General features: G+C 31.3%; 1 protein-coding gene across 5 annotated transcripts; it reads left to right on the top strand.

Moving 5' to 3' along the window:
• The first annotated feature begins 1,306 nt into the window (after positions 1–1,306).
• Positions 1,307–14,651, top strand: LOC111278007 (putative E3 ubiquitin-protein ligase ARI8). Of its 5 annotated transcripts, XM_089763586.1 has the most exons (16): positions 1,307–1,347; positions 1,603–1,821; positions 2,890–3,014; positions 3,275–3,380; positions 3,508–3,598; positions 7,558–7,730; positions 8,476–8,580; positions 8,715–8,800; positions 9,547–9,654; positions 9,967–10,057; positions 10,159–10,248; positions 12,407–12,454; positions 13,277–13,348; positions 13,422–13,521; positions 13,601–13,727; positions 14,006–14,651. In XM_089763586.1, the coding sequence occupies exons 2-16, from the start codon at positions 1,630–1,632 to the stop codon at positions 14,277–14,279; spliced, it is 1,788 nt and encodes a 595-aa protein (XP_089619712.1). In that variant the 5' UTR covers positions 1,307–1,347; positions 1,603–1,629; the 3' UTR covers positions 14,280–14,651. The 5 variants fall into 5 exon arrangements, with proteins under 5 accessions (XP_089619712.1, XP_022720182.2, XP_089619715.1 ...); XM_022864447.2 differs by lacking the exon at positions 1,307–1,347 and having other exon boundaries at positions 1,496–1,821; XM_089763589.1 differs by lacking the exon at positions 1,307–1,347 and having other exon boundaries at positions 1,496–1,821; positions 13,989–14,128.
• Positions 14,652–18,024: the final 3,373 nt, after the last annotated feature.

The following is an 18,024-nucleotide window of genomic DNA, read 5'->3' on the forward strand; positions in this document are numbered from 1 at the left end:
AAATAATTTTATTTATTTAATATAAATATATATATATATATATACAAATTAGTTTATTTTTAAAATTATATTCAAATATTTAAAAGTCATAATATATATAAAATTTATATATATTAACTTGTCACTAAAAAATAAATTTTTTTGAAAATAGCAAAAAAAAAGTACATGTCTTTTCTTTGGATATTAAAATTATATCAAAGAAAAAGTAAATTATGTATTTTTTTAAAAAAAATATATTATTTGAATGATAAATTAAATAATAAAGAAAGTATTATCACACTTTCTCTTTAGTAATCTTGAAAAAAAATTATTTTTCATAAGAATAAAACTATAATAACAATAAAATATATCTTAGAAAAAATTTATAAACAAAAAAATTACAATAGTAATAAAATATACCTTAAAAAAAGTTGCTAAAAAAATTAAAAAATCGATATATAACACGATACATTTGTAATCTTAAATTTGTGAAAGAATTCTTTAGTGATAATTAGGATTAAACAAATAATTTTTAAAATTTAAAATGAATATAATATGTGATCAAGATAATATTAAATTTTTTATATTTATTTGAAATATAAATTTGATAATTAGAATTCAAATGGATATAATCATTTTGATAATCTTATTATTTAAAGATTTAAGATGAAAATTTTTTGAATTTTCAAAACCTTACATAAATTTACTTAATTTTTTAATGTCTTATGTAAAATTTTTAAAAAGCTAATTTTTTAAATCAAAAATTTTAAATTAAGATAAAAAAGATTATTGAAAGGTTGAGATAAACTTAATCTTTATAATCTTTAAACATGTTTGAAAGATTTTGATAATTCAATAATTTTTTAAATAAGATTATTTGGTAAACAACTAAAATTATTTATTAAAAAAATAAAATTTATAATTTATAATTTTAATTTTAAAATATATATCTCTAAATTGATTTGATTTTCAATTATAATTTAAATAATTTTGATATTTGAATAAATTTAAAATTATCTAATTTGTAATTAAGAAAAAATATTTTATTATTTTAAAAAACTATTTTATGTGCCATTTAAGAGACTTGTCCACATAAGTGCTTATATGACAAACTTGTTTATACGTATTGTTATATAATATATATTTTAAATTCGATTTTCAGTTATAATTTGAATAAATTTGATATTTGAATAAATTTAAAATTATTTAATTTATAAAAAAAAATTATTTTATGTATAATTTAAGAGATTTATTCACGTAAATGATAAAATTGTTTATGTATGTTGATATATAATATATATATATATATGTATTTATATTTATATATTAGATTTCATTACTCTTCCGAAAGCCGCATTAAACTCGTTTGTCCGTCTCTCTTTTGTTTTTCACCCTTTCATTTCATTCCGGTTTCCTTCAGTGCAATCCATCTTCCCATCCAATCCCCGTTTTCACCTTCTTCTTTCCCTTTATTTACATCTGTGCCACTTGTTCTACAACTGCATCGTCCTTTGATTTCTCACCATCTGATTATTCTTTCTAGGGTTTCCTTTAATTTGCTTTCTATCAAAATTTGAACTTTAAACATTTATTGATTTAATTTGTTATTGCTATACATATTAGAAAAAAACAAAGAAAAGCAGCAGGCAAATGGAATCGGAGGATGATATCGATATGCACGACGCCAACAACGAGTCGGGGGAAGACGATTTCTACAGCGGCGGCGACGATGATGCTGGAGCCATGGCTGCTTACGATGATTCTGATGCCGATATCGCTGATTACGAGTTCATCGACAACGATTCTGATGATTCCGATGATCTTGTCTCTATTCGAAGCCAGGTAGTTGGCTTTTTTAATTTGGATTTTGCTTTATTTGCTTTGATTTTTCTTTTTCTTTTCCTTTTTTATAATTTAAAGCTTTCGTTACCGTGCCTTCTTTTTTAGTGTTAATATTGAGGATTTTGTTGTCATTTGATCTTTATTTCAATAATATCTTTATGGGATAGTGCTTGCAAAGCTTTGATTATCATTAATATGTTTGATTTTAGTTTTGCTTTGCTTTTCAAATTTTACAATCTGCACAAGATTTTGAAGCTTTTTGGTTGATTGGGGGAATATGGTTTAATGTAAGTGGTGTCATTGCACGCTAAAAACTAGAAAGAATACGTTGCCTGTAAAGAAAAGGCTCTACACCAAAATCATTTTACTTCTGGATGGAACTTATATGGCATGAATTTTTTGGTACTTTTAGCTAATGTGTATTAGATAATTTTTCAGATAGAAGAAAAATTCCGGTACTTCTTCAAGTTGCTTTTACTCAAAAATTGAAAAGAACCTTTTCCCCGCGCCCCTCAAATTCATTGCACTGTTGGTAACATTTACAACTTTGTGGAATTGCATACCTAATGGAAAAACGCAACCATGCTGGGAGCAATTTTTTAGAGTTATGTATACAAGTTGAAATCAAACTTATCAACTGCTCATTACCTGCTTTTTTTGCTAAACTGGCTGATTAACTCTTTAACCTTTTTCTTTAATGGTATTTATGCGGCTCTATTGTCAGCACAAATGGGAATATACTTAACAGTACGTAGTGAATGTCTGAAAAACCTTACCTTTTTCTAATGCTACATGGTTACTACTCACTGCACATATTGAAACTGGAACACCTTTTCTTCATGGATTTTATAATTATTGTGCTTTACAGAGGTCATAATTTCTTCTTTACACTTGCATTGGATGCATTCAGTTCTTTTGATATAGAACTGTTTATAAGCACTCATATAAGCTTATAACATTTCTCATCCTTGTGTGCATAAAAGTTTGCATTTTTTGAGCCCATGTTTTGCTAATAATTAAATTTGTTTTAGGCAGTTTGTTCTAAATCTGTGTCTCTTCTTTTCTTAGCAAAATTATACCATTTTGAGCGAAGTAGATATTCGTCACCGTCAAGAGGATGATATCATGAGGATATCTACTGTGCTTTCTATCTCAAAAGCTGAAGCTGGCATCCTGCTACGTTTCTATAGTTGGTGAGTGATCATAATTGTTATAAATTCTGTTTATTGAATGATTTTTTTTACTTTTGTTCCTTCTAAATTTTGTAGAGGTTTTTACTTACTTGAGGTTTATTTTTGATGGACTTTAACTGCAGCTATGTAATTGCAGAGTGAAAATTAGCATTTTGTCTTTCACTGTTTGGTCAATATGCATCTATTTTTCAATATCTTGCCAATGATACATTTGTGTGCCTTAATGTTGTAAATAATTTATGTTTATTTTGGGCTTACAGGAGTGTCAGTAAAGTATATGATGAATGGTTTGCAGATGAAGAAATGGTTCGCCGGTCAGTTGGCTTATTGGAGAAGCCTGTGGTCCCATTTCCACATGGTAGAGAAGTAAGTGGTGCAATACTCAATTGAGAGTTTTGACATTTTTTCATGAGCTAGGAGTTCCAGTGCTTGTTTGCTAAGCAATCTGACGGCTTATTCCTTTTATTTTTCTTCACATCTCTTGTTTTGGCAGATGACTTGTGGAATATGTTTTGAAACCTATCCTTATAATCGGCTGCACACTGCTGCATGTGGTCATCCTTTCTGTAACTCTTGCTGGGCAGGTCTGTTGTGATACAGCCATGCTTTATGTTTTCATATTTTGGAACTTAGAAGTCTGATGTTTGTTTGGTTTTAATGTCTGTTATCCTTAGAATGTCAATCTTTGGTCTTTTGTCGTTTAATTTTTTTTGGTGGCAAAAAACAACATGCCTGTGCTGTGAATAATCTGAAGTTTTATTAGCACTGCTTTCCAAACTGGTGGCATGATTGCTTCTTCCTGTCGGCATGCTTGAGGCCAGAGCTAAGTTACCAAATGGTACTAGTGAGGTCATCAATATCCTGCTCAGTAGATAAAGGAGAGGTTTATTTCTTGCGAAGTAAAAAGTTGAACCATCTATAGGACCACATGAAGCTACTTCAAGGTTCTGGGAGAAAAGAAGGCTTTATTTTATCTTCTTGTATTGGATGTTTTAGTTCACTTCTTATGTGTTTGATTCTCCTTGGTTTGGCTAATTTGTTGATCGAGGAAAATTTCCTTTAGTTTGCATTTGGTGCATTCCCTTGTCATGATTCCAATGGAATGTGATTACTCGGAAGGTGATTGTTGGGAATTAAATTGCTAGGAATATAACATTACAACATTTGGTATACATGAGAAAGTGTTGATTAAAATTTTGGGAAAGTGTTGTTTTACTTTCTCACAACATGGAAAGTAACTTTCCCATCCTTGCTAAGGGAATCACATTACCATGTTTTGTGAGAATAAAATGCTCATGAGAAATTACATTCCCAGGAATGTAACATACCAAACATGGGAACCTGCGTCCTGCCAATTAAAATCCCAGGAATGTGAGCACATTCCACCATATCAAATGCCCCCTTATGTTTTTATCGTTGTTTTCGAGTTGGATGTAATTCTCAGTTCTGTGGTTTTTTTAGCTTGCTATGGACAGTTAAATTAGCAAAAGTATGGTCTGGAATGTTTTCTAGTTGGATGTAATTCTTAATTCTGTTGTTAGCATCTCTAAGATCTAGGTGTTGATGAAATTTGTCCAGCTGTTCCATCCATTCCAAAGCTAATTTCTTTGTTCCTTTTATCTCTTTTCTTTTTTTTTTTTTTTTTTTGTTGTTGAGTGTGTGGGGCAGGGGGCAAAACTTACTCCATCTAAAGGTTTGGTTTCTGTCAGAGATTCTAGTTTAGGTGTTTGGCTGATGGAGTAGTTAAACATTTTGGTTGAATCTATCGATACCATTGTTTTGAGCCTCTCAAGATTTCCGGATTTTGGATCTGGGAAGTTGCTGAGGTAGATGGTGTCATGTGCAGTCCAGAACCTGTGTTCAAATGCTTAGAAAGTTCTCAGTTGCATGATAGAGGGCTTTTCTTGTCGATTTACTTGGTGCTTAATATGATAGTGGGAGTTGGTAACATGCTCCAAACAAGTGGACAGGGTTCCTTTGGTGCTTTTTTGTACGCGTAATGATTTTTTTTCCCTTTCCTGATCATTGCCTTTGCTTGGTACTGTTTGAATCATTCCCAGGAATGTGATGGTTGTCCTCAGGCAGTTTAATATGATAATGGCTATTTGATAATTGTCACGAGGAGCTTCTAAAATTAATTTGAAGAAAGATAGATAAAGCAGGCCCATTATCAATATTGCAACCATCTATATTTGTGCCATACTGATTTTGGGGGCGGGGGGTGCATGCATCTAGAACCTTTTTGGAAATTCGGTATCCACTGATATCATTAAGCTACTGGTTTTAGTTGCTCTTCTATCATGTAGATTTCATGCATGGCCAATGATCTTTACAGAAAGGTGAAATAAGAAAGATCAACAATGTGTTGTTATTGTGCGGAAAGTATGGACTATTTCTTAGCACTGTATATAGGTTTATTCTCCACTAGATCCTTCCTGTTTCGGTTTTTAGTTTCAGAGATTTTTTTTTTTTATCTGTGTTAGATTGGGAAGCTTTTATGTGAAAGCATGGAGTACACACGTTTAAGACTGGCTGGCAAGGGGTAAAGGGCTTATTGTCTGAGAATAATTCTTTGTCTTTTTTATTCTGATTATGATGAATAATCCATATTGTGGAATTCATACATGTCATTCGATTGACCCATGATCTCATATTAGCTTAGAGTTACGACTCCTACCTACTACTAGACAAGAAGGCATTAGTTGAGCAAGAAGGTTAACTCTTTAGAGCTCGAGAAGTTATATTCGAGGAGGGAGTTGTGACCACTCTAAATGACGTAATATCACTACTCACACGTTACCGACTGACATCGACTCCTTATTGGGTACATTCTTTTCTACGAAAGTTCGATGTTCCCACAACTGTCGACAAGAATGAAGGTTGTGAGGCGTCACTCTCTGTTTTGTTGCATGATTATAAAATCATTCACTTGATGATGGAAATGGGCTGTGACCCTTTCAAAGGTGAAGGGGTGAAGTGCTGTGTAGAGGAACGGTTGAGAAAAAACCATTTGAATACATGTTAACCCTATAACAAAAATGGGTCTTGCATCATCATGGAGAACTCAAATCCGGAACTGTGGTTTGTGTTATCAAGCAAGCGTTCAAATGGTAGCAATTCAAGAAGGCAGCTCGTCGGAAAAATATCCTAAATCTCATGAACTAATAGAAATTCAGTCTGCTCCCCTGCAACTAGAAGACAGTGGTGAAGCAATGGTCGATGAGCTGGTGGAAATAAATCATGGCACAAGTGAAGAACCAAGGCCTATGTTCATTAGTGCTAACCTATCTGAAGATGAAAGGGAACAATAGAAAGAGTTATTGATGCAAAATAGTTAGGTTTGGATATCTTTAGTTAAGTCTTGTATCTTTTATCATTCTTGTTATCATGATATGGTTTTTAACTGTCATTATCATTAGTTGAGGAAGTCTCTTATTCCTGACTGTCTACCTTTAAGGGAAGGAATAGAGTAGGGACTTCACCTTTTCTAGTGAAGGTTTTATTAGAGGGAGTGAGTGGGCCATTGGAGGATGGCATAGGAGGGAGATAGGAAAGATGTTAGAGAGACTCGTACTCGTTTCGATTTGAGTTTGTCTTTGAGAACTAGTTAAGGAAAAGGTTTGGGATATCTGTGTTGAATACCGGTCTGTGTTATCATCGTTGTTAGCATGAGATTGGGTTTTTCACTTATCAGAAGTGGAAAGTAGAGGAAGTGAGAGTGCCATGTGAATATGGCACTTGAACAAGGAAGAGCAGTGGAGAGAGTGGGCAATAGGTATTGCACACAATAGGAACGGCTAGCTCACTAATAGATCAATACGATATCTAGCTTTTCCTCTATTTCTATCGTTTTGGATATTAGTATTGAAGTGTAGTATCTGTCATCATTCTTGTATTGATGATATGGTTTTTCACTTTCATGTACGAAGGAGTGAGGGGGCAATCAGTATTGTACCCAAGCAAGGAAGTCTGTTGTAAAGGTGTGTGAGTGGGTAGTGGGTATTGTCCACGAAACGCATTCCATTGCAATGTAGAGAGTGAGCCATTCCTTGGATTATGGCACAGGATCATAATGGCTAAGCGATTGAGCTAGAAACAATTGATCTAGCTTTAGAGTTGAGTTTGTCTTGGGAGATTCCTGGTTTACTCAAGTTTCTTTCAGCAGTCTTGTGTGCTCAAAAACTGGTATAACTTTCTCGTAACTCATACTCTTCAGTCGAACTAGGGCTCGTACCCAGCAGTCCCCTATTCCTTCATGACTCCTAGCAGCTCAGTGTTGGCCTTGTACATGTAAATTCTTTTTTACATGGTTATCAACATCGTACTTCGGTTGCATGTGTTTTTAGCTCTATAGTAGAACTGTTGATACTTAGCTGCTCTAGCGGGATTTTGTTAACCTGGCAAAGAAATGACTTTCATCATCATAATTTTTCCCTGTCTTGGAGTTTATATGCAACTATTTGAAGTTCTGCGTTTACCAACCTTTCCATGTTTTGTTGTGAAATTTTCTTATGCAGTTGTAATAATTTATTTTCTTGCTTAGGCTATATTAGCACAGCCATCAATTATGGTCCTGGATGTTTGATCTTGAGTTGTCCTGATCCACCCTGTGCTGCTGCTGTTGGTCAAGATATGATAAATGCATTGGCTTCTGATGAAGATAGAGAGAAGTACTTGCGTTATTTCATTAGATCTTATGTTGAAGACAATAGGAAGGTAATAATACTTAAAAACATTTTGAGTAATTGGTCAATTTTACATAACATTTCATGTGTGCATTTATTTTTCTCTCCTGTGTAATTGCATCCTTTTATATATTTCTTTATATTCTTTTTAATGTATTTATTTGGGTTGAAGGATGGGGATGCCACTGCATGGGTAGTGGAGTTGTAAGGTTGCGGATTGTGCTTTTCAGTTGCCTTATGGTTAGTATCTAAACAGGGATGAATTGAAAATTGGTTCTACCTTTTAGCAGTTTTGCATGAAAAAGATATTAACCACACTTGTATCATATTTGTGCTCTGGCTAATTTATCAAAATAAAAACATATTTGTCTTCTGGCTTATATTTTTTTGCCAATTTCTGGCTTATTGATTTTAAAATTCTTTTCTTCCAATGTTATTGAAGTTTGCCACATGCTTTTGAATCAAAAGATGAAATTTTGTGTAATAACGAATATGTTGCTCATTTGATGTGTCTTTGTTAAAGGCGCATGAAAAATTTGTTAATATGTTTGTCTTGACTGTAGCCTCATAAATGGGTTTTCCTCAAGTTTGTCATGGATTAGACCCATTAATCTATTGTTTCAATATATATATATATATATATTTATTTATTTATTTATTACTGCAGTGCATATACTCAGCACCAGAATCACTAAAATAGAGGCATACCTTTTTCATTAGTTCATTTTCATCTCTTTGGTATTTTAACACATTTTCTATGTTTGTGTTATTTGCAGACCACATGGTGTCCTGCACCTGGGTGCGATTTTGCTGTGGACTTTATTTTAGGCTGTGGAAATTATGATGTTACCTGTCGCTGCTCATATAGCTTTTGCTGGAATGTAAGACCCTATGGCATCTTTTCTGGTTGTAGTACTTTTAACAATTAATGCATATGGCTTTCTTCTTCATTCTTTTTTACTTTTAAAATTGCAAACATGAAAATGTGATCCATAATGTGCATTTAACGTTACAGTGCACTGAGGAAGCTCACCGTCCTGTTGATTGTGGCAATGCAAAGTGGATACTGAAAAACATCGCAGAGTCTGAAACTATGAAATGGTAAGGAACATTATTGTAGTAATTAGATTTATTCTAATACAGGAGGTTGTTTAATTTGTACAAAAATTTAGGTTGTTAAATTGGTGCAAAATGGCACACCTAAAAAGGCAATTTTCTTACTCTCCCTTATCATCTGTGCTAAGCTTCAGTGTGAATGAGTGCGTCTTGAAATGTACATACTGTTTGTAGAATGCATCCTTTTCTGAATATCACTTATGTTGATCACTGGGGCGCTGGGGCACTGGGGAAAGCTTGTCAAGATTCAGTCCTTCCAACCATAAATTGTAGTTCTGAACATCAGAAAAAGAGAGAAAGGGATGATTGGGGCTGGGTTGGAGGGCATTATGGGGGGTCAGATGATCCCTTAGAGGGTTGTGGAAAAGTATAGGTTCTCATTTATGCTTTATGCATTGAACTACTTTTGCTACTACATGATGTAGTGAAATAAGTGTTCCCTTCTTTATACATCTATTACCAATGTGCCAATTTTGTATTCCTAAATACGTATCATTTAACTTTCTTCCAAATGTGTAAACACTTAAAGTGAATGAACTAAATAGCTAGTTTGAAATTTTTGTTTTTAAAATGGAGTTTCCTTTTTTTTTTCCCTTTCTACCATTGGGCTTGTATTTGACTAAATATCAGGAATGTCCAATTACTAAATAGTTGTTCAGCAGTATATATTATTCCATGCTATATTTTCATAATAGTCTGTTTCTCAATCAATATGCCCATTTCATCTTCAGGATATTGGGTAATTCCAAGCCTTGTCCAAAATGCAAGCGCCCAATTGAGAAGAACCAGGGGTGTATGCATATTACATGCACACCACCCTGTAAATTTGAATTTTGCTGGTGAGCTTATACTCCATTGCTTGTATTTTATGAGACTTTGACCTCACTAACTTATTTGGGTTTTTTTCCCCCCTTCTAATTGGAAAACAATATAAATAATTCTCCCATTAATTTGTATGAGTTAAAGTTTTCTATTGTTTCTTTAGCTATTATGTCTACTGAACAAGTGAGTATTTTTTCCAAAATGAAGGGTTTACTGAAAAGATTTTGTACTAAAAACAAATTGATTTTTTTTAACTTTTTCTGTATGCGAAGTGTTTTGTTTCTCTTCTTTTTATAAAATGTCTGTCAGTTGACCAGAGATGTATGCAGGCTTTGCCTTGGTGCATGGTCAGAGCATGGTGAGAGAACTGGTGGTTTTTATGCTTGCAATCATTATGAGACAGCAAAGCAAGAGGGTGTGGTATGAAACTAATTCGTTAGTCTGACAATCAGCATTAAGTCATTTTGCATCATCATTTAACTGCCCACTTTGTCTTTCTGATCCATCCTATCTATTTACAGTATGATGAGGCTGAGAAACGAAGAGAGATGGCTAAAAATTCTCTAGAGAGATATACTTATTATTATGAACGATGGGCAACCAACCAATCGGTATGTATTAGTTTGCCAGATTTATAGTGAAACTGACATGATGCTTGTCACTGTTATTTATGTCCTGAATAACAAGTTGGCGGTATAAAGATTCTTTGATCTTCTATTGTACCCTATAAAGTTCATGGCATTAAATTGTATTATTAAATAAGGATTATTTCCTCCCTCCCTGCTTATTGTGAGTTGATTTGTTTGTTATTGATTAGTGATTTATTTGGAAAGTGCTATGATTAGAATTGCTTGACATTCTGCTCTTTTTCCTTTTTAACTGTAGTTTTCTTGAACCTGCTTTCTATGGTGCCATTTGGCATAGCAGGGCCACCCTGAAGTTCTGATTGCTCACTGGAATTTTAAACGGGACCTAAATGAAAGTTAGGCCGGTGAGCTGAACATTATTGATATAGATTATGGATTTTAGATGGACATAGGTAGGATTTGGAGGTGTGTTATGAAGGTTGGATGAAAGCCTGGCCAGTCAATATTTTCAAGATATGCAACTTATTTATCTATTAGTTTTTGGAGCCGCAGGGTGGAGAGAAACAGTCATAAAATGTACTTCTTTTCAATTTAAAATTGCATTTTGGAGAGGTCAAAACTTTAGAGAGTCCAGTGAGACATTCTCATGCAGAAAACATCAACAATATTGATGTTGATACTAACCGTGCAATGAACTGGATTATAGATACCATAACCACCTTTCTTGATTCCATTGTGGCAATGCTTTTATTCTTGTCAATAGCCTGAGGTACCTAAGAAGGCCCCAAGGCTTGTTGTTTGGTTGCATGCTGTTTTAACAACTTTCTTTTTTTTCTTTTTTAGCCTAGTTAAGGAAGGCTAATCTTTGCTAGCCCTGGTTATAGGGCTGGCAGTTCGTGTTAGCAAGTAGTCATAATGTCATATAAAGGTATCTCATAAATGGATAGATGTGATTAATTATCATGAAACTTTATTTCACAAATTACACAGCATGACATGGTTTAAAAGGTTAATCTGCTTAGACATGACAAGATTAATCAATTTAGACACAATTAACCCATTTAAACACAAATAAGTTATTTTATATTTTTTTCAATATTAATAATTCAATAAATGAGTTTAAAACGGGTTAGATATGTTGAATCATGTGAGTTAAAGTATTAATACAATTAACTGAATGTGTATAAACATGTGATATGCGTGTTAGGCGTATCTACTCACATGACTTGAATTTTTTTTTTTTTTGGTCATAAAGGAATTGATATGATTATACAAAATCCAAACCAGCTTAACTGTTTTGTGTTAGTGCATTGTGTCCAAAATTTCTAGGTCTACCTGGCTAGTATTAGGTGTTTACAAGCTAGGAATATTCCATCATAAAGCCTCATATCGAAATCTACAGTAGAGGCTGTTGTTTTTGCTATACTATCCTAAGAGAGTAGTGGGATGTGCTAGGACTCAGTTGAAGTTGTGCTCAAGGAGGGTGCTTTGGGTTGAGAGTTATATTGATAAAACTAGAAGGAGAGTAAAGAGATGTTAGTAGCTTCCCTTCATGGAAGCGAGGATACTTTCTGCAAGGAATTTAGATGGTCTTCTTTATATAGAAATAGTTCTTGTACGGATAAAATGTGATATAGAGGTAGAAGAAAATCTTACAACAGTTCTTACAGGGATAAAATATGTGATCTAGAGGTAGAAGAAAATCTTACAAACAGCTTGAAAGTGATAATTTACTTTCATTTAAGTGTGACCACTTGTTAGTAATGTTGTGTATTGTTTAGTGATTTTACAGATTACTGCAAACTAAGGGAGAGAGGACTTTTGGTTTCAGTGTCATCTTATCGTGTATGATAATTCTGCTTCTGCAAAATGTCGTTTCTTGAGAAAACATGTGCATCATTCATTGTGCACATGCAGGCATCTTTGCTTTGTTTGAACTGATTTGCTTAGTTCACCATATTTTGCTGAAGCATCTTCTGCTACATTTTTGTTTAAATACCTATTGTTTGCTTGATTAATTAGCTCTTTAGTTGGCAGAAACAACTATATACGGGCTTGAATTCATGCAATACATTATTGACTCATTTCTTTTTACTGCTTAAATGTATTTTCTGAGAATACTTTCTGGATGAATAGCCAAAAACATTTGCCATTTCTTAAAACTTTTCTTCACTTCGTGCAGTCTAGGCAAAAGGCAATGGCAGATCTACAGCAAATGCAATCTGTGCATGTAAGCCGAACTTCTTAAAATTATTGACTTCCTATTTAATGATGCTGCTCTAGTCAATTATTTTACTACCATTTATTGTGGATGTCATGAAATAGTGTTTGAAGTCTATGAAAAACTTTGGATAAGTTTATAATTGATTACTGCTAGTTCATGATATATACTTATGCTTTTCATCTGATTTAATATGTTTCTTCCAAAATTCTCATGATATAGCAGCTATGCACTTCTATTGCCTAGGGACTGGTATCATAACAGAAAAGATATACAGATTAAAAACAAAAATAACTAATGATGGTGAATGAGGAATCCTACTCTATGATTGTCTCGACTGTAATTTATCTGCTTAAACAAGTAATGTTTGGTTTAATTTATCTAAATCTCTTGGATATGCAAAGTGTTGCAGTAGCACTCATCTAGTACCAAAATCTCAAGACCAGCATACCTGATGAAAATTTTATTGGGATATTTAAAGGCTTTCCTTGTAAACATGAGGTTACTATCTTGCAGTATTTTTGTCTTTGGGTAATAAGGTTTCTGTTGTTGAATCATGTCATGGTTTAAGCTGAGAAATTCGTTAAAATCACAAATTTCCTCCTTCACAAATATTAAAAATACCAAATAATAATTGTGATAATAAATGAAGAGAGGGAAGAGAAGGGAGAGGTGAAGAGAGAGAGAGAGAGAGAGAGAGAGAGAGAGAGAGAGAGAGGAAGTAAGATGAATAATTTTGTTCTCTCCCACTAGATAGTGTTTTATCTTTGCTTGAGACTATCATTTGTTTATTAGTTTATGGAGAGTGCTGATGATTATGTATCAATGTAGCTTGAGAAGCTGAGTGACATACAGTGTCAAACTGAGTCACAGCTAAAATTCATCACTGAGGCATGGTTACAGGTAAATTCCAAAATTTGTTTTGGTCACTAGCTATGTACTGCTTTAGCTCATCACGGCTGCTATACTTGTGTAGATAGTAGAATGTAGGAGAGTTCTAAAATGGACATATGCCTATGGATATTATTTACCAGAACATGAACATGCTAAAAGACAGTTCTTTGAATACTTGCAAGGTAATGTCTCTCCATCTATAAGATATGGCTTTTATACTCCTGTTCACTTTGCAGTAGTCGTGCCATTTATGTCTTGCAGGTGAGGCTGAGTCTGGGTTAGAACGACTTCATCAATGTGCAGAGAAGGAGCTGCAGGTTTACCTCAATGCAGAAGGTCCATCAAAAGATTTTAATGAGTTTCGGACAAAACTTACTGGATTGACGAGGTATGTTTTATTTAAAATATATGTATGATCTAAATTCTTTGTGAAACACAATATGAGTTAGAATTTGATAATCTTAACATGAAGTTTTATTAATGAGATTGTCAGTTAAAACTCAAAACCTTGGTTTGTGGGGAAAGGATCTTATTGTGTTGGAAGGAGATGATTTTCTTTTAATTTAACCTTTTAGATTAGTGTTTTCTCCTATCCTTTGCTTTTTCAAAGACTTGGCATGGCCTCTTTTATCTGATTAATTACTTATAGTAACTTCATGACAACAGTGTGACACGAAATTACTTTGAGAATTTAGTTCGAGCTCTAGAAAATGGTCTATCAGATGTAGACCCTCATGGGGCCTGCAGCAGGATGGGCAGCTCAAAGAGCGTGGGAGGTAGTAGCAGTAGAGGAAGAAGTGGGAAGGGCAAAGGGTCTACCTCCAGATCCAGCGGCTCTAGCAGAAATATTGACAATTCTGATCATTGGTCCTGCGAATATTGCACCTTTGCAAATGACAAGTCAGCCACCATTTGCCAAATGTGCCAGCAGCGTCGATAAATTTCATTAGCTACACCAAATAATCTGCCTGGATGGGCAAATATTGGCTTTGCATCTTGATGTCTGGTTGCCGTGGCATGGGCCTGTAGAGCATTGCCAAAGGGAGAAAAAAAGGTTTTCCATTGCTCTTTCCATTTCTTAAAATCTAGTTTGCCATGATACAGCACATCAGCATTGAGAAACTGATGTTGGGAGAAGGCAGAAAGATGATTGTATGTTTATGTTGTTGCCATATGAGCTGTTGTATATAGTTCTTCTCTCTAGCTCCAACCTTTCGACTTGACTTGTTCCATTGTAGCAGCAGTCTTTCCAATGTATTCATATGTAATTTCAACGGTTATAATTTTATGCAAAAAATAGATTTGTAGCAAACTGGAGTCTTTCAGGTGGATTTCAATGAAACTGCTTGCAGCTGATAGGCTGCACGTATGCAGTAATAAATAAAATTATTGTAACCTTTTGGTTAAAATAACAAAAGCTCTTGAAATTTATAATTTTATTTAAATAAATTTTTATAGTTTTATTATACAAATAAATATTTTATTTTTAATTTATATCTAAATAAATATGTAACTTTTAATTTATATTCAAATAAATTTTTAATCTATAATTTATACTTAAATAAATTTTTAATATAAATTAATTTTTATTTGAAATAAATGCTTGATGTAAATAAAAAATGAAGTGCAATAAAAATATAAATATTTATTTAAAAATAAAGTAATTCTAGAAAATTTTAGTATTTTAACCTGATTTTTTTTTTTTTTTAGCTGGGCACCAAATTTCTTGGGTGCTTGTGTGTACGTGTGCATAATTGGTCATATTATTGTGGTCAAGTTATCTCAAATGCATTTTGCGAAAATTTAAAATTTAATAATTTATATAAATTTTATTTTTATATTATTTTAATTTGATAATTTTAATTTAATCAGTAACTTCATTTATTTTTTATCTTTAAAGATGTGGACATGACCATTAACTTGATGACATAGGTGTTGATTTTACATACATGATTTTGACTTGATGTAGTAACTTGTATGGTTGAAATCATTAGTTAAATTACGCAAATAATCTTGTACTAACATAAAATTTGAAATTTCATTATTGTACTCGCACAATACTTGAAATTTAATTTTTTTAATATATAAAATATTTTATTTTTTTACAAAATATTTTTTTAAATTTTAAAAATATTCTAATCCCTTTAATATAAAATACTTTTAGAAATATATTTGTTATTATATAATTAATTATTAATAATATCATATTAATAATATTATTATTATCATTTATATTAATCATTAATAATTTAAATTAATGTATCGAAGTTAATATTATTGTAATTAATTTAAATATATCATATCACAAAATTTATGACAAACCAAATTAATAGAGCTACATTTGTAATGACCCAAAATAGATTATGAATGGAATGACTATTTCATCCAACCAAATAAAACTAAGAGATTTAAATATAAATTTTTACGTGAGACGAGCTTTTATCTATTTGAAGGATGAATTTTGAATCATAACAAAATGAAAAGAAAAAATGATTTATTTGATAAATTGAAACATCAACTTATGTATAATAATGAGGACTTTTAACAATTTGTGTTTTCGCAAAATGAACTTAGCTAAATAATTATGTTAAATTAAATAATAAGGTTAATTTTAAAACCAATACACAATGAGTTTAATAAATTATTTTAATATATTTAAAATCTTGAATGTAGATTTGATTATAAAAAATCATTTAAACATGATTTAATGTAAAGGAATCGAAACACTGTTTGATGGATAATTTTATTCTTATAGGATAAAAAAATAATTCTAATTCATTTAATAAATTAATAAAAAATAACAATTTTATTAAAATTAGATAGTAATAAATTTGTATAATATATTGATTAATTTGTGATAGATTTTAATTTTTGTAAGATATTTTTCATATAGCTACACTATATTACAATTATGACAAAAAATGTAATAAAATTAGTAATAGATTTTATATTTTATGATGGAATGTAATAAGTAAAAATGACAGAATTAGTTGTAGAATTTCACGAGTTATAAAAAATTATGATACATTTAATGACAATATATGAAAATTATGATAGAATATTGCGATAGATTTTTCAATATCAAGATAGAATATTGTGTCAAAATATTGTTACAATTTTTAAAGTTTAATATTTATAAAAAATAAAAATTCTAAAAAATTTTAAAATAATTTTTATACTAGATGGACTGAATTTCAAACTTTGTGAGAATATAAGGGCTAAACTTTAAATTTATACCAGTGAATGGATTAAATTTTAAATTTTATATAAATATAGGAATCATTTACATTAATTTAATAAATGATTTTCATTTATCCTAATAGACATGTTAGCAAGTCACTACCATGTCATCAAATTAATAGCCACATCAACATTTTTAATAGAAAAAAGTTGATAAAGTAATTGGATTAAAATTATCAAATCAAAATATTATAAAAATTAAATTTATATGAATTATAATACAAAAATAAAATTTCAAATTTTTACAAAATATTAAAATTTCTCACATAATTTGACTTATTTTTGGCTTTCATACTGAGAGATTAGCAAATTTTTTTTTTAATTGTTATATTTTTCTTTGGTAATGTAAAAGAAAGTCCACAGACTGGCTGTTGGTGGTGTCAATATTATAAATCATTTGAATACATCTAGGAGAATTAAACATTAGGGTGGTAGAATAAGAATAATAGTTGATTATTGCCATAGTAAAAAATATTTAATTAAAATGAAAATGTTAATTTGAATCGTTTTTTATTATTTTGACCACAATACTTAAACTACCAAGTTCCATAGATTATGAAAATCTACATGTAGGCTCAAGAATATGTACATTTTGTTGAAATCTTATGCACAATGAACTTAGCTTATATATACATTTAAAAGAAAAAAAGTTTACTTGGGAAAACTTTTTATTATAAGTGTGGAGGATTTTTTACATGATTTTGAATCCTATTTTGAAATATAAGATTGTTAACTGTAAATCTAACCCTAAAAGAAATTAAAAAAAATAATTGATTCTGTCACCAAATATATGAGGTTTTGAATGTATATAAAATTAAAACACGTGCATTTAATGGGAAAATGTATACAATAAATTCAGATTAAATGTACATTAATAAAACTTAATAAAGAATTTCTAAAAATGTAAACATTGGTATAAAAGTATAAAATCTTTTGTTTAAATTCTTATTAAAAAGGAATTAAATAGTTAAAACTTACATGGACTTATATTGAGAAGTACCTTATATTGTAAAATATATAACTATAAAAACAATTAAAACTATCCTCAATCTATTCTTTTTTAATTGCTTTGATTTACTAAGCATCTCTTTTATGTCATATAAAAAATTGAAGGGCAAATTTCGGAAAAGCTCAAGAGATAAAAATATGAGTAGAAAATTTTAGAGATGGCAAGCAAAAGAGTTATGGAACAGACTATGAAAAAGGAAAAAAAAAGTAACGAGTAAGAAAGGAGAGTGAAAAAGGAAATTGTCGCAAGTGAAGAAATTTTTATGAAGAAAAAAAAATCATAAAGTTGTTGGAAAGTGGGGAACGAAAAATTTGAAGATAAAATGGAAGCAAAAAGGAGTAAGAATAAAAAAAAGTATAAGAGAGAACATGGTGAAGAGGGATATAGGGAAAAGTTTGAAACTTGTGGCTGCAAAGGTGGACAAATAACAAGAGAT

Source organism: Durio zibethinus, chromosome 7, assembly GCF_047325235.1.
Source record: "Durio zibethinus cultivar Kanyao isolate XHJ-2024 chromosome 7, ASM4732523v1, whole genome shotgun sequence".
Taxonomy (NCBI): domain Eukaryota; kingdom Viridiplantae; phylum Streptophyta; class Magnoliopsida; order Malvales; family Malvaceae; genus Durio; species Durio zibethinus.

Excerpts from the sequence above, each read along its gene's own strand:
- LOC111278007 (XM_089763586.1), top strand. The coding sequence starts at position 1,630 with ATGGAATCGGAGGATGATATCGATATGCACGACGCCAACAACGAGTCG. Across the intron at positions 8,801-9,546 it reads GAGTCTGAAACTATGAAATG|GATATTGGGTAATTCCAAGC; the intron begins GTAAGGAACATT and ends TTTCATCTTCAG. Across the intron at positions 10,249-12,406 it reads GATGGGCAACCAACCAATCG|TCTAGGCAAAAGGCAATGGC; the intron begins GTATGTATTAGT and ends CACTTCGTGCAG.